Here is a 16,475-nt window from a genome sequence, read left to right on the forward strand (position 1 = left end):
AACTTAATGCAGCTGCTAGAGAACACTGCAAACAAACATACAGGAAATTACTTGTTGATAGGGATACATTACATCAGCCTAATTTGCAGAATGGTTACGTTATAAAGTACTTAAGGATGATCAGTCAATCATATAAACTAATCCAAACATTCATAATTGTGTGATTTTTCATGCACAAGATGCCTCATGCTGTGCAATCTGCTATAGTTAGACTCCTTCATTTTAGGATGATAGAAGGGGAGGGAATATTTCTGTGGGGAGTATTTTTGGATATTAGTTCTGTGCTGATGAACCTGCAAGACAGATACTATTCAATACTTGCATTTTTCTGAGGTCTGGAAGCCATAGTCAGAATTAACCCTAAAATTCAATGTTTGCAATTAAATGCAGTCTTTTCTGGTTCTAAATAGTTGCCAGCTAAAGATCCTATACCTCATCCTAAGGTGACTGCCTTGCATAGCGAGAAGGCACTTTCTTTGTGCCTGCAGTACTTGGTGCCTCTTTAAAGACAAGTAACACAGATCTGACACCGTTCTCAGCACTCGCCATCCATATACTGTGTTTAACCAGGAAATCTAAATCCAAATACAGAATACCCATGTTTCCTGTAGCTCCATCAGTACTCTTGGGGGTGAAGTACTACTGTGCTATGCATTGTCTGTTACAGACCAGCCAACAGTTCTGGCATAGATAATGAACATTCAGAAAAAAAATTTATTTGATGCCTTTCAAACTCATGTGGCTTTTTTTTGTGGGGAAAAAAAAAAAGATTCCTATATTTCCTTCCTTAGACTTTATAAAGCTTTTATCTCAGTTCAACACATCTCTAGGAGGACCAACCTCACACTGCTCAGGGAGCTTGAAGTGATTTAAAGACTACTTGCAAGACACTGTGTTTTGTGACTTGGGTAAACCTCTCCCAAATTTCATTTCAATTGAACTACTCAGTAAAGTAGGGGAAAAAAGGGAAAAGAATACAGATTATGAATTTGTTCACATATATAACCCGACCGTTAGTCAAAAAAATGCTGGATCACAAATCAGGCTATACACATGGGCAACTCACATAAACACAAGTTTAACTAAGGTTTCCTAGAGCCACTGGTCCACTAAAAGTTGGTTCTTCCAAAAGCTGCCTGTCCTTTCTTTCCATTAGTCTGTCTCTCCTCCACAGTGCCTTCAGGTATTTTATGCTCAGCTGTCTCCACCTTTGGTTTTCTGCAGTCTTTGGCTGATAGTTTGGGATATTTACATAATTATATTTTTGTAAAATAATAATAGTGAAATACAGTACCAGACTTATGGATGAATGAAAAACATTCTGAAGAATATAATCAGCTTCTCTATGACAACTGACAAAGTATTCTGCATGGAAAGAACTAAGGCAGAGAGGAAGAGACCTAAACTTTGAGTAGGGTTTTTTTACTCTCATTATTGACAATGCTGATGCAAGGTGGAAGAGAAGCATGGCTCTGTTCCCTCTACAAACAGTGGACACACCTCCCCAGATTTGCCAGAGTTATATTTTTCAGGAAAACAGTAAATTTTGAAACTGATACACTAAAACTGAGGCTCAAGTTTGTCCTGACCACAGCCAGGACAGGGTTAATTTTTTGCAGTATGTGGGAGGGGCATAGCTAGGGCACAGATATTCCATACCACCTCACATCATTGCTGTGGGTGGGGTAAAGGGAAGAAGAGGTTCCTTCTGGTCGACAAAACATGGCAGAGAGTTTTCATAGGAAGTTTTCCATGTGAATAATTTCTTTTCTTATACCTTTTGTTATTAATGTTGTTGCTGTTTCTTATCTCATTGCTGTATCCAGTAAATTGTTCTTATCTCAACCCATGATCTTTGCCCTTTGTGCCTCCAATTGGAGGGGGAGGGGGAGTGGTGCATGGTTTTAGTGGGACTACTAAATTGAAGAACACCATTCCTAAACCTCAGGAAGGTTACACACAAAATTAAGATTCCAGGTCACAAAAAAGAAAAACAAGATAGGTATTCCCTGATGGTAAGGCAAAACTACACATACAAATTTCCTGCAACTGTTTCCCAGTCATCAAAGAGCTGACAGCCTGGGACAGTGTTCATTATTGAAGTAGCAGGGGCAAACTGTCTATTAAGGTGGTCACTAACACACAGATAAACATGATTATGTGGCCCTGCGTGACATGATGCTGTTAGTCACTGATCCAGGATGTTCCTTCCAATCAGATCATAACCCAGGATATAGGTAATAAAGATGTAAAGCAGACTCTTGTGCAATGAAAAGGGAACTTGTGAGACCGTGGTGCATGTTAACTGAAGAGTCACAGGAATATTACATTTTTTTCCATGGTCAAAAGTAATAAGATTTAGTAAGGCCACTACAAGAAATAGAATCATGTATGAAATTATAAGCCTCCTTTTGGATTTGCAAACTTGCAATGCATTCCTCATACTACCAGCAATAAATTGTAAAATTCAGTGATGCTAATTGTAGCCTAAGTGCTCTCATTTATAACACAGAATATTCCTGTTCCAACTGCAGTATCTAGAGAGTGCTCCCCTAAAGGCTGTTACAAGTCAGTTCTCATTCACTTGCAGGCCTGAGAGAATGAATTCTAGGTCACCTCTGCCTTATAAGCAGAAAAGTGTTCACAGCATGTTCACACAGAACTCTGCTTAGTTCAGTGTCAGCTGGAGTACTGATTTATCAGGGTGACACAATTTTCCTTGTAAGAGTAGCCTGGCCCAAATTTTTCTTTAATAAGTATATATTATTTTTGAAAATAATTTAATTCATTTCCCTGGGTTTACAAATCTGTCATGCTTCCATTTTCTACACTCAGCAACTGCCTAGCCATACTTTCAAATTTCTTCTCATACATCTCTTCAACTCTCCAATATTTCTGTTGTTTTAATTTAAATTTGCTGCAGTTGACTTACAGCTTTCCCTAAACAAAGTCAGTTAATATATATTAACTATAGATAATATATATTTCTCTGCCTTTTATTCATTTTGTCTTAGTCTGTGCTAGAAGCCTAATAATAATCCTAACAATGCCTCTGTTGCTTCTGGTGCTCCTCCTCGCTTTCCACATTTACTGCCCAAACACTTAGCAAAGGCTACAGGAACCATTTCTGTGAAAAACGATACTGCAGGGCTTGATTTTAGAGTACTGCACTGAAGATGTGTAAAGAAAGTAAAGTGTTGTTAAATGATATATCCTTTTGACTTCATCCTGACACAGAAAATATTTGATATCGTTTGCCTTATCCTGCCCATGACTTGTGGGCAGACCCACAGGTTTGATGCTTCCACCAGATTTATGGGGTTTCCCCTACAGGGGATGGGGAGCAGTTGTTTGGGAAGGGAAGGCTGTTGGGATAGTGTAGGGCCATCCCATGCCCCCAAAGGAACTCGGCATCCATTCCTTGTCCCTCTGGCATGGACGTGAGGGGGCCAAGGGGGACACAGGAACATGACGTGACTCTTGGGGCTTGGACCAAAACACAGACCTAATTCCTTGTTTCTTCCAGGATTGGGCCACCTTGTCTAGGTTTGGTGTGATGGACAGGACATCTGTCTTTTGATGAAGACCTCCGAAGTACCTAAAAATGTGATGATCCTTTCTCACCTTTTACAAAATTAAGGCTAAGCAGTGCTCACTGCCAAGTTCAGAACCTGCCACTGCTCCAGAGCTGCAGCGTGTGTGCCTCTGCAGTGGGGCTCAGAAAGGCTTTGGCTGCAAAATCAGGGGAATAATGTGAGAAGAAAATGGGGAAAGAGGAGAAGGAATACCTGCTGCCTGTGCATGCAGACTGGCAAGCAGAGGGAATTAACTCCCCATCGCTGCCTCTGCTGATTCTGTGCTCCTCCTCACTTTCCACATTTACTGCCCAAACTAGTTACATTAGATTTTCCTTTAAAAACATCCAGAATGGAGAATTTTTTCCATGACCTCGTTCCCCACAAACATATGTACCTTATTTCTAACCTGAATTTATTTGGCTTCAATATTCAGTCATGAGGCATGACTATAGTTAGTCTATTAACTGCTGGTACTTACAGATGGTAACAAATCTAACCTTGATTTTGCATAATTCAGATGATGAATCCAGGCCAAGTCAAATGTTCTTAAGCCAAGTCAAATGTTCTTAATAGTTTCTTACCTTCACATCATTATCTTTGTAAACCTAATTGATAATACTTTAAAAAATTATATTCAGTTTGATTAAATCAATAAACACACATATCAGCTTTAATTTCACTGACCCACTTTAAATTTATTAGCTAACATGGGGTCGAATGATGTATAATGTTAAAGATAATTAATACTTACAAATAATAATTATTAGTCAGCCCCCTGTATGCTATGCAATATTCTCCACTGATTGGTGTCATAATTATTCATGTTTTGCCACTTAGCCTTTAAAAGTACTGGCACAAAGCTAGCTTCTTGCTGTATTTTGGAACCCTCCCAGTTTTAAAGGATTTATTAAAAAATCAACTTTAATGTTCCACAGTACTCATAGACCAGCTCTTCAAAAAATCCTAGATGCAACTTAAGCTGAAATCTCGATTGTAAAACATCTAACTTTAATAGCTATTGTTTAACATTCTCTTTAGCTACTGTGAATGAGAGTTATTTATTATTGGATTGAATATATCTGGCTTTTCCACAAACATAAAGCAGAATATTTGTTCAACACTTTTCCCTTTTCAGCTAATTCTTGATTCTTACAGCATCTCTACCTAGTATAGGACCATTACTCTTCTTACTAGGTTGTGTATTCTTGCTAAATATGCAAAGTAACTTCCTATTGCCCTCAGTTATGCCAAGCATATATCTTTTTTCTTACCTACACCTATTATCTACACCTATTTTCTTGATTTCAACTTACATTAATTGCTATCACCTTCCACTTGCCAGTGAGAAGAAAAGAGACATGCTTGAAGCTGAGTTAGTTTTAAAAATTTGGGGAGTTTGTTTTCAATTGTGCTGTTTGATAGGTCTTGGTGGGTTTTTTTCCCATTAGTATAGCTTCACTTCTGGTCTGCAACTGTTTTGAACAGTGTTAGATAGTTCACCAGCATAATTCATATTTTTTGATTAAATTCTTCCAGCTAGATGAGATAGTTCTCAAATTTGTGAAATCTGACATTTCACAGCACCAAAAATACCAGGACTTGATTCAATTTGTTTTGTGCAACTAGAATAAAGATCCTTTTCAACTGACTGTTCCTCCTGTGATCAAGTCCTCTTCATCCATCAGGATGAAGTGTAATAAAAAAACTCTAATTTTCGACTCAAGAATTTTTGAGAGCAGAAATGTATTGTCCTTTATTCCCAGCAAAGCTTCAGACATGCTACAGCAGCCTCTCAAGCTCAGCACGTGTCCCTCAGGCTGATGTGCTTTCCTACTGTAATGCTGCATTCTCTGCCCTACACAGCACATCTTCCTTGCCACCTTTGCTGTTGCACCCAACCTCTTTTTGGCATGCAGATCTATGACAAATCCTGCTAGTTGTGTAAGTCTTTCATACAAGATAAAGGAGGAGTTTTCTAACAAGCTCTGTCATTAATCTTTCTTGCACTTGTTTTGAGCTCTTCTCTTGCTCTTGTCATAATGATAGATGTAGATCATCAATAATATAATGATTGTTTAGTCAGACTGAGTATATTTTCCAGTGCAGCACAGCAAGAATTTGCTACCACGTTCCAAATACTCCTTGCAAAGTACAGAAGAAAAAATATTAATGCATAAAATATCACAGTATCACAGCATAGCTGAGGTTGGCAGGGACCTTTGGGGATCATCTAGTCCAACCCCCAGCTCAAAGCAGACTGCTCGGGGTCTTTTTACAGCCATGTTTGGAATTATCTCCAAGGATGAATACATGAGTCACTGGAGCAGAAAGTACCTACTCTGTACCTGAAATGCTGTCAGGAACTATTAAAATAGGCTGCAGCCTGTGGTTTTGTGTACAAGGTAAAATGTAAAATGGGTTTCTGGTGGTTCTGCAATAAAAATTTGAGTCTGGAGTGCCACTCAAGGGAAAAAGACAATACAGGAAGATCAGGTCACCACAGGTCAACACCAATGGTCAGGTGTATTATAAATCAGTAGAGATGAACATAACCCATATTAGATTTCAGAGCCTAGATGTGGCTCTGACAAGACAAAGCAAGCAATAGCACCGCTTCTTTTTAAAAATAACTGGGATTAGGGCTATTACCACCACTTGCATAGCGCTATTCATCATCTGCCAGAACCATTCTTTTAGCAAATGTTCTCTCCAGTCATTAGCACATTATCTGTGGGGGACAGCTTCTATAAATGGGCTTGATGAAAATGTGACTTTTCAAATCGAGGGGTGTTATAGTTAACAGGGCAATCTCTCCCTGTAATCACGTCAGCAGTGAAAGCAAAAAGAAACTGATTCATCTTCAAAACATTTCCCTTTTTGCTTGTTTTTCTCACTGTACGATGTTGCATTGCTAGGAAACACATGCGAACTCCTACTGAGGCTTCCCAACAAAAAGCCTCAAGTGAAAGCAGTTATCACCAGGTTGCATAATTTTCTCCTCTACTTAGAACAGCATCTACTTGCAGCCGCTATGAGCTAAGGGAGCCAAGCTGTACTTTTTCATGGCTTTTTGTCTGTAAATGCATAGCCATTGCTGCTTCTAGAAAAACACATCAGAAGTGCTTATGTTGAATTTTCTCTTTTTTTTTCTACAGATTCAGGGTTATCTTGACAGATAGACCTCTTGGCTTTAATCAGACAGTCATATTGATAAACCTCTGGGTTTAAAATGGCACTGACATTTCAAGGGTTTCTGTTGCAGGGAGCATGACTCATAAAGCATGGACTCGGGGTGTTGGCGAACACTAGCAACATGCAGCTTTTACACAAGCCAGTACCCAGGATTTGGTGGAGAGGAGAAGCAGGTACACATCCATGGAAGCCTTCCTCGATCTTTAGGTGATTGGTAAATTGTGAGCTCTGTTTTCACCCTGACATCTTTCACTGTCACTGCTGGTGACCATGAGCACTGACTCTACTGACACAGTGCTGAAAGTGAAAACTTCCAGAGGACCCTTACAGGTTCTGCTACACACGATCTCTTCTCCTAGCCTTCCATCATGAATTACATTAACCTTTCATGTTTAGGATATACTGAAAATTTTATCCCTTTACCCAATTTCTTGTCATAAATATGGAAAAATAGCTGCCTGTATTTTAAGTATTATCATGTGTTTTTGTTACGGTTGTTTTTTACTAATCAAACATGCCAGGTCTCCAAATCAGATGCCATTTTAACTTTCACAAATGGACCAAGCACATGAAAACAAGTTCTTTCATGAAGGCTAGAATCAGGAACGACTGATCACTCCACTTGCTTCCCTGTGCTCCCTCTGATCCCCCTCCCACCTAGGGCCTTCCTAACCCAGCAACTCCCCTGTACCTTACATACAGGCCCCTTCCCCAAATCTCCTGCAGAGACATCACCGCTGCAATGCTGCAAAAGCAGCAACAGCCCAACTTGCTGCTCAGGGAATGGTAGCAAACTGCCACAGCACTGGGATAGAGGGCATTTTAAAGAGAAATAAAGTAATTTCTCTTTTAAAATTTGGTTCCCCTTTAATAACTTACAGATATATATCAGTAACATTCAGTTAATGTTTCAAAATATGTAAGTGCTTCATTTAAACTGCAGAAACACTTACAAATGGAATTATTTATACTCTCTGTTTTTTCCCACTTGGAGTTTTTGCTTCTATGTCTTCTCTGTTGGTTTTACTTTTGAGTCCCATCTGGTCTATCCACTGTTTCAAGCTGACATTTCCAGATACACCCTCAGTCACTTTTGCCTAAGTACCATCTCCTATGTGGAAAATGAAAACATCCTCGAATATTTCTACAGGATGCATACTCATTTCAGGGTGCAGTTCTAAGTTGTCCTTTTTCTTTAGTTGTCCTAAAGCTACACATCAGGTCACCCAAGTCTTTCCAGACATTTAACAAAGTATTTTCTTTTTCCTCTCACACAATCCTATATGACCCTGATGGTCATATAGAGTGCTGGTACAGCACTCTGGCCTCTTTTTGTTTCATATTCTTTATGCCTTTCAACATACAATTTTTTTCCACTACCTGTTTCTTTAATGTTTCTGTCCCTTACATATTTGCCATATGACGAATGCATTCTCTACTTGATCACTGCTAGGTCTGTATGGGAGCAATCCAAATTTCCTGAGGCAGGTCTAGTTTTGGATTAGGAGTCAGAACTACCAAAAGATTTACACCTGCTTTGATTTAGGACTTTAGTACAGGCTTTTGCATGGCTGAGAACTTTCAAAGTACTCCTACACAGTAGCTGGTTCAGAGAGGGAGTTTTCAGCTAGGCAGATTTATAGCTTTCAAATGTATAAAATGTAGCATCACCATCCTACCACATCCTGATGTCAAATGATTCATTGGTCTGGGACCTTTTTCTATCTCAACCTGGTCATCTTCCCAGAAATTACCAGCCCAGGATACCTTTCCTCTGGCAGGTTGTGTTTCAAAGCAGGCAGATGAATTCCAGCTGGATGACTAGTTATGAGCCACTCAGCCATGTGACCGACTTTTATAGCAATGAATACCTATTTTCACCATGTCTCGGTAAACAATTTTTTTGTAATTCTCTGTATAAAGATCATCAGAAGGTACTGGAATGTTAAAGGTCTCTCATAACAAACTGGGAAGACCCTGAAAAGTGCAGGTCAAACATGAAAAGCTGACGCTGACATTTCAAGATTGTGGAGGGGAGACACTATGAGATCTTGGAAGGCAGATTGAAGTCTAAATTCTCAGAACCTTCAGCTTGCTGCTAGACACCAGTCATGGGGAATGTTGCTGAACTTCTGTGGACAGTGATTCTCCTTCCTCTAAGTCTTAAAATCCACTGTACACTCAGTGCCTTCTTGAAAAAAAATTAAAAGATGAAAGGACAACAGACATAATAAAAGATATAGTTTTGTTCCCTGTATAGGTATGACAACAGCACCTGAAACGGTGTACACACCAAGGAGAATCAGTAATTTAGCAATTCACACTACTGAAAAACTATAATTTTTTGTTAAATTTGCCATTGATCAAGCTGAACACTTAGCACTTTTTAAATACTTGAAATAGGAAAAATATATTTTATGCTGCTTTGCTGGATTGCTGCAACTATTTTGTCACAAGAAACAGTTGAATTTGGGACCTGCAAATTGCTGAACACAAAAATATCACATTCATTCAGGGAAAGCAAATCTATAGCAGAGCCATCTTTCTACTCAGTTCCCATGTTGCCTGGGCTTGGAGAATTACTTGTGACACAAGTCAAAGCAGTCATGGGGTTGCTCTGAGCTGAGTCTAGTTGCCTGCCAAAACAGTTCCCAGAGATTCTTCTGCCAGATGAGAATTATGGTAATTAAGTGCACTGCCCTGCAATACCTGCAGTTCTTCTGGACTGGGGGTAATTAGTTATCAATGCCAGCTTGATACTAGGACAGGGTTTTGGCCACTCTGGCATAAACTACTTCTTCCTTAAAGAAAGATAAAAGTTAAATTGTACCAATAGTATCACTTGGATCTGGCCTCATAGCTTTACTTTATACAAAAAAATTGCTGAGTCATTGAAAAGGAGAAGCCAAATTCATACTACACATACTGTAGCATAATGTATTTTCTTCTGCAGAATAAATGTCAAATAAATATCACTGAGGACCGAGGGCAGTTGGCCTGTGATGTCTGATAACTCTTGGAGCACAAACAAGGACTTCTACAATAACAGGAATACAGCAACATGATAGAAAACTTTGGCTTGAGCAAAGATGTACGTCATCTTTGTCCTTATAATGATATCTGAATGACTTACACATAAATGCTATCTGGCTACAAAAGAAATGCAGGAACTGTTTGACAGACAAAGAGACCTGACTTTTGTTTATAGATGCCAAGACTTCTGGATTCCTGGCTTCATAGATGCTTGACATACAATGCAGTGCAGCTGTGGCTATCCGGGGGAAAGCAATGAGCTGGGCGTTATTTGAGTATGGTCTCAGCAAATACTGTCTAAGAGTTCTGTCCTCTGAATAGTTACAGTTTGACAGCTGCTATTTATTATGAGAAAAATAGCAACTGTAAAGTTGCTTGCTACTTTATTTACCTGAAGCTTAGCAGCAACCATGGTGCTAGGATATTAAAAGACAAATTTTTCATTTAGTACATCTGACTCCAAATCACTAGGGACCAATTGGTCACGTTTCTAGTCATTAGTTACCAGCATATTTTTGATGTCTTGGTCACTTCTAAAATTAAGCACTATTCAAAACTATTACTAGAGTATACTCCTGGAATTGTTTTAATAGAGGATAATGCTGATTTTGTGTACAGATTTTTGCAGCTCCTACCTGTAAAGTGCTGATGTGGACAGGAGTCCCTGTGCCATTCACAGTGTTCTTCTTGGCAGCATTTCCACCCTTCCCTTCCGCTTGCTCTGCCTTGGCAATCTTTGCTTTTTCAGCTTCAATTCTCTTTGGATTGTTTAGCATTACCTGAACCACAGCATACTCCACCAGGGATGCAAAGCCAAAGAGAAGACAGACAATCAGCCAGACATCTAAGGCCTTCACGTAAGACACTTTGGGAAGTTCAGCAGCAAGAGTGGTACATTCAGATGCCAAGCTGAGCACTGAGAAAATACCTACAAAAAGAAAAAACAACATATTGATTAAGAAAACTTTCTCTCATTGATACTGGCTGTGCTCTTCCTCTGAAACAGACAATAGTGAATGATGTTTTGTAACAGTGAATGGGACTTCACAATGTGGTTGGTGCAGTAGGTGTACAAAGTGCACATGCCTTCAGTTCATGAACATATTAAACTGAACACTTATGTAGGATATTGCAGTTAATGGTGAATTATTAAGTATCTTCATTTTATAAACAGAGAAACAAGTAAGTGAGGCTAAACTGGTTGTTGTGGTTATTGTGCCCCAACACACAGCTGGGAAATGGGCTTTCCAAAGACTTATCTTACAATGTGCAAGTCTGGGAAGGTGGAAAAGAAATATATGACTCTTAAACCAAAAGACTCCAAGTCCTTTAAATTAGACTACCATTGTCCCAGAAATCTGAACTGTGCTGCAGCAGGAGCAATTCTCTGAATGACCTGTTCACGGGTGTGATATTCAAACCTTAGCTGAAAGGGAAATTTTGCTGAAGAGCAGAGCTGTGTGAGCACATCACAAAGTCTGTGTTCCCGATTCACTGTGAAGATGAAAACACTGAGGTGACTGAGGGTCTACAATCATTTCCTATTTGAGCTTCCAGGACCTAGAGGAAGCTTTCTAGATAAAGGGCATTTCATGAAGCCCTTATCATGTACAAAAACGCACATGTGCAAAGGCTGTTGAAAGGTCACACTCGTGGATTTCAACAAGCATTTCTCCTAATAAGGTTTCCAAATGTCACCATCCACAGAAGGCTCACATCCCAAGAGATAAAATACAAGCCTGATCTCACAGAAAGATTTCTCACAGGGTCCTCTGAAAAGAGAACAGTAGTATGAACAGCTACTTTTGGAAAAAGCTAACTTTAGAAATGGCTGTCAAGGGGGAAAACTTAGTTCAACCTCCAAGTTCAGAATGTCCCATTTTGGTTTTGTGAATGCTAATGATAAAAAGCTTTACTTATGAGTGGGCGGCTTAATGAAATATAATTGACATCCATAGAAAATGTTGGTCAAAAAGAGATATTCAGTTAGTCTCAACTACATTTCTTATACTGGTCACATGTGCTATCCAAAGCATAAAAAATTTTGTCATTCATAGGGAGATAATTTTCTTCAGATAGATTTTAAGTAACTGAGGATGTGAAAATATTAATTATATTGAAAATATCTGTATTTGCCTATGAAAATATTCAATTCTAGTTGATCATAAACAACACATTCTTTTGCTACTGTTCCTATTTGGATTTCAGTAAAATCGACATGATACTTTATCTGGCATTAATCTCAAATGGGCAATTCACTAGCTGCTAAAACACTGAAGCGTAAAGAAATGTTTACAGTCATGCAATTTTAAACCACAGAAATTTATGATGTTTTATTTATAAATGTGTGGTATCGATGGATCACTGTAAAGCTGGATTTTTTTTTGTCCATGGGGATAATACAGAATGGGCAGATGCATTACCTCAGAACAGAATGATATGGTAAATACTAAACAGACAATCCTCAGTGTCCACTCTGGCTTATTTTCCATCTATTGTATCTGAAGCATTAAGGTACAAACGTGCCTATAAGGATAGAAAGTAAGCATAGAATACTTCTTTAAAAAAAAAATTATTTTCACTTGCCAACACCTGCTGGCTGGGGATGGATCACAAAAAACCTTCAATAAGAAGTACAAATAAGGCTGTACTGCCTCTTAACATATACAGGACACATCTGCCTATGTCCAGCATGCTGTTTGAATAACCCTTACTCTGAATAACCAAATTAACCAATGATATGGACTGGCTCAACATCTTGGATATAGCAATTTTTTCCTACTGACTTTAGAAGTGTTTACTATCTTAATATGTGAGTTTTATTATCATGCCTGGTGCCAAAAAATTGTACACCAACTTTTTAGACCTTAAAATACTATATCTTACATTATTCGATTGAATTCTACAGAACTAACTTAGAAGTTCTAGTAGTTGAAAATATTTTTGTGGAGCTTTCATTGTTCATGAATTTTCATCACTCATTTCAGCTGAGGCCATGGTGACCAGCAGCTAATTCCATTTTTCTGGATTCTTACAATGAAAGGTTCATTCTCAGAGTCTAAGAAGCTTCTAGGTTTTCAAGGTAACAATAAAGCGAGAAGAAGCACATAAATATTCTATTAAGCAATCATTTGCTGCCTGATGAGAGTTGGCATGGCCTTGGAGACCCTAGTACCAGAGCTGTAAGTCATGCCTCTGGCAGCAGCTGCACTAGGTGCCTACCTAGCACAGTCCAAAGCTTAAGGCTGAAATGTGAGTGAGGAGCATGAAGAAATAAACTGAAAGATTAGTTATTAAAAAAAAAAAAGGGGACACAAAAAAAATCTCTCCTTTTCTTCTTAGGGAGTACTAAAGAGAAAGGACCTAGAGCTCCTTCCTCCACACTTGCAAAGTAAAGGGAAAGCTGGCATTTTTAGGAAATACCTCTGCACTTTTTCCCCTAGTGTGGCATCCCTCTTGATGACAAAATTTGATTTTATCAGTATGGTTAGTTAGCTTCCAGTCTAAAGCATGATTGTACAGAGCTACTTTTTTAAAAAATGACCTACGGTAACATGTAAATGTCTGAAAATGCCAGTTCAGCATAGCATTTCAGCACATGCCAGAGAAATAAATCTCCCTTTTTTTGAATCTAACCAATTTACTGACCTCAGCACTATCTCCTGACAGTAAATTCCACAGGTTAATTATGTGCAGTAAAAAATAATATTTTCTGGTTTAAATTGCTGCTTTAAAAATGCCTGGGTTCATCTTACTAATGTTATTGAAAAAGCTAATATTCTGACTTGCTTTCTGTTAAATTTGATATCTCTAGTACATTCTCTTCTCTCATTAATCTCCATAAACTAAAAGACATCATCTTGCCAATCCATCTTCATATTAGGGTTGTAACATATATCTTTATGCCTTTCCTTTGAAACCCTACAGTTGTTACAATTTTATAAAATAAATGACTAGAACTAAGAGAGATCTGAGGACAAGAGTGATGAGTGGCGAGTGGTGCGTGCCTGGCTGCAGACCTAGCTGTCCTTTGTATGGGGGGAACACACCATTGATCACTATTCCAAGCTTTTAGTTACCCTGTTGTACCCCCACCTTCACTCTGGACCAATGCTTCATTCTGCCAGGCCACTGTGGGTGGACAGAAGTCTGACATCCCTCAGATCCCTAGAGCTCCAGGGAAGATCTTACTCCCTTTGGGGATAACACAGCAGTGAAGGAAGGAAAGGACTTTTTTTTCAACGGATGCTGGCATCCTTTCCACCTGTAAAAAACAGCAGAGTCCTGTGTCAGGCTCACTAAAAGGTGGAACACCAGCATCGAATTAGAAAGAAGCATTCAGTGATATCAGCCTTTATGTTGCTCAGCCACAGCTGTCCAGATCCCAGTCCTTCATGGATTTCTCTACCACCAGATGATTTAGTTGGGTGAAATGAAACAGGTATAAATAGGGCTTGCAATTTAGTTAGTTCTTACACAGATGTAGGCCTTTTTTTTTCAAACAAACATAAATCCTCTTCCCAGAACAACAATCAGTCTATAAAAACATAATTCTGCTTACTGGTTTGCCATGTGTTTTGTACTCCTAAATCACCTGGAAACTTCTGAGATGCCTTGCCATGGGGAGCAGTAGCCCACAGCACTTAATTCTAGGGATGACTGCATTAAGATATTAGTAGGTAAATCTGAAGTAGCTTCTCACATGATGACATCTGTAACTAGCCATTGGTAACAATTTTTTTGGGCTAGATATCATTCATTTGACACACAAATCTTAATCTTGCCATATTTCAAGGTCAACTATCTTCAAGGATGTAGCTAGAAGAGTTAGTTTGTTGCTCTCCTGAACACTGGAGAAACATAAATCTTACCCCAGTGAAAGTATTAACAACCTTCATTACTAAATACTGACTCAGCTAAAGAATGGTCAGATTTAGAGGGGTTTTTTGCTCCTCTGGGGATTCAGGAAAAGTCACATAACTAGGCCAATAGTATTGTTAAAAATGAAGTATTTCAGAAATGCTAATACATAAAAGGAGCCAATAAACACTTACAATGAATGAAACAAATAAAAAATAAATAAGCATGCATATTTAGTCACAAAGACATCTGTGTGACATGAATCAGCACTAAGACTCTTATAAATCTCCTATGTAATTAATAAGCCTGTCTGGTTTGCTATGTGAAGCATGGCATCACAGAAGTGGCAATACAGCTTGGTTTCAATCGTATTTGAATTTCCTATGTGAAAAATATTTCCAGTTCCTGTTTCATTCTTTTTAATTTAATGCATCTTACATTTTCCCCATTCTTCTTCTCTTAAAATGCTCTCTTAATGTTTCACATTATGGAATGCATCCTCGCGACTTTTCAAGGTAAAAGATTGTATTTGTTACTTGCCATGAAACTAAAAACAGATTGAGACTCCTCTCCAAGTAACTATTAATATTTTTAAAGGTCAAAAGAAAAAAAGCTTCTTTGTATTCTGAAATAGAGCTTCAGAAAAAAGATAGACTGAATACAATGTGGTTTACTTCATTTACAGCAAAGTAGCCAATTGTGGCTCACAAACCAGAAGGAGAGCTTCAACCATGGTTCTCCAGATTTTAGAATAGAACAGACTATTTGAGTTTGATGGGACCTTCAAAGATCATTCAGGTCAACTGCCTGACCAATTCAGGTGCTGACCAAGAGCTAAAGTATGTTAAGGGCATTGTCCAAATGACCCTTAAACCCTGTCAGGCTTGACCACCTCTCAAGAAAGTCTGTTCTTTACTGTTTCTCAGTAATCCAGTCTGAACCTCCCCTGGGGCAGATTTGAACCATTCCCACTCATCCTGTCACTGGACACCAGGAAGAACATTCCAACACCTCCCTCTCCACTTCCCCTCCTCAGGAAGCTGTAGAGAGCAATGAGGTTGCTCCACAGACTCCTTCTCTCCAAACTAAACAAACACAGAGTCCTTAGACACTCCTCATGGACACGCCTTCCAGTCCTTTCACCACTTTATTGTCCTCCTCTGAATATATTCAAGTACTTTCACACCCTTCTTATTTTTGGGGGGTTTGCAGCTCTGTTTTTCTGTCATATCACTGGAAGAAGAGTCATGGCAGATTACCTGAGATGAGAGCAGTGGAGCTCAGCCCAGTGGATATGTGGATGCTTTTCCACATAAAAAACTCTGTTCCTGCTCCAGCTCACTCCTAACACAAAGATTTTAGTTACTCACTACTGCAAGACTCTGCAGATCACAGACACAAATTGGTAAAGTGATGTGGCAGGTCCTGACTCCAAGGGTCTCCAGAGCTCATTGGCACACATTCAATGCACACGAGGCTGCACAGGAGTCATGTCCTGTGGGGTTGTGGAGATTCCAGTGTGTGTAAGAGGTTTCTGAGGAAGACAGGCAGCTGGAGGGATTCTGCAACTGCACCACTGAGATCATTAAAACAGATGCACTAAACCTCCTGGGACATGGCAAAGATTTGGAAAGTATGGGCTTGGGCAGGTGGGAGAGCCAGGCAAAAGAGGAGCACGGGAAGGCCAGAGCATGGGGAATGGAATCCAAATAGAAGAGTCAAGATGGAAGAGCCTGGTTCCTCATTTCACTGCGGTCAGCAAGTTTGGCCACCTCAGAACTGGAGTCCCATGTACAATACAGTTAGCCAAGA

At 39.2% G+C, this 16,475-nt stretch overlaps 1 protein-coding gene across 4 annotated transcripts in view; it reads right to left on the reverse strand.

The window, feature by feature from the left end:
• Positions 1-16,475, reverse strand: part of GLRB (glycine receptor beta) — a 98,171-nt gene that overhangs the window by 2,614 nt on the left and 79,082 nt on the right. For all 4 annotated transcript variants that reach the window (XM_051790793.1, XM_051790794.1, XM_051790795.1 and 1 more), the window contains one exon: positions 10,439-10,731. In XM_051790793.1, the coding sequence (XP_051646753.1) occupies positions 10,439-10,731 (293 nt within the window). The remainder of the gene's footprint in view (positions 1-10,438; positions 10,732-16,475) is intronic.

The sequence above is a fragment of the Manacus candei genome, unplaced genomic scaffold (genome assembly GCF_025592945.1).
Source record: "Manacus candei isolate 608988 ecotype Guabito, Panama unplaced genomic scaffold, ASM2559294v1 h1tg000028l, whole genome shotgun sequence".
Taxonomy (NCBI): Eukaryota; Metazoa; Chordata; class Aves; order Passeriformes; family Pipridae; genus Manacus; species Manacus candei.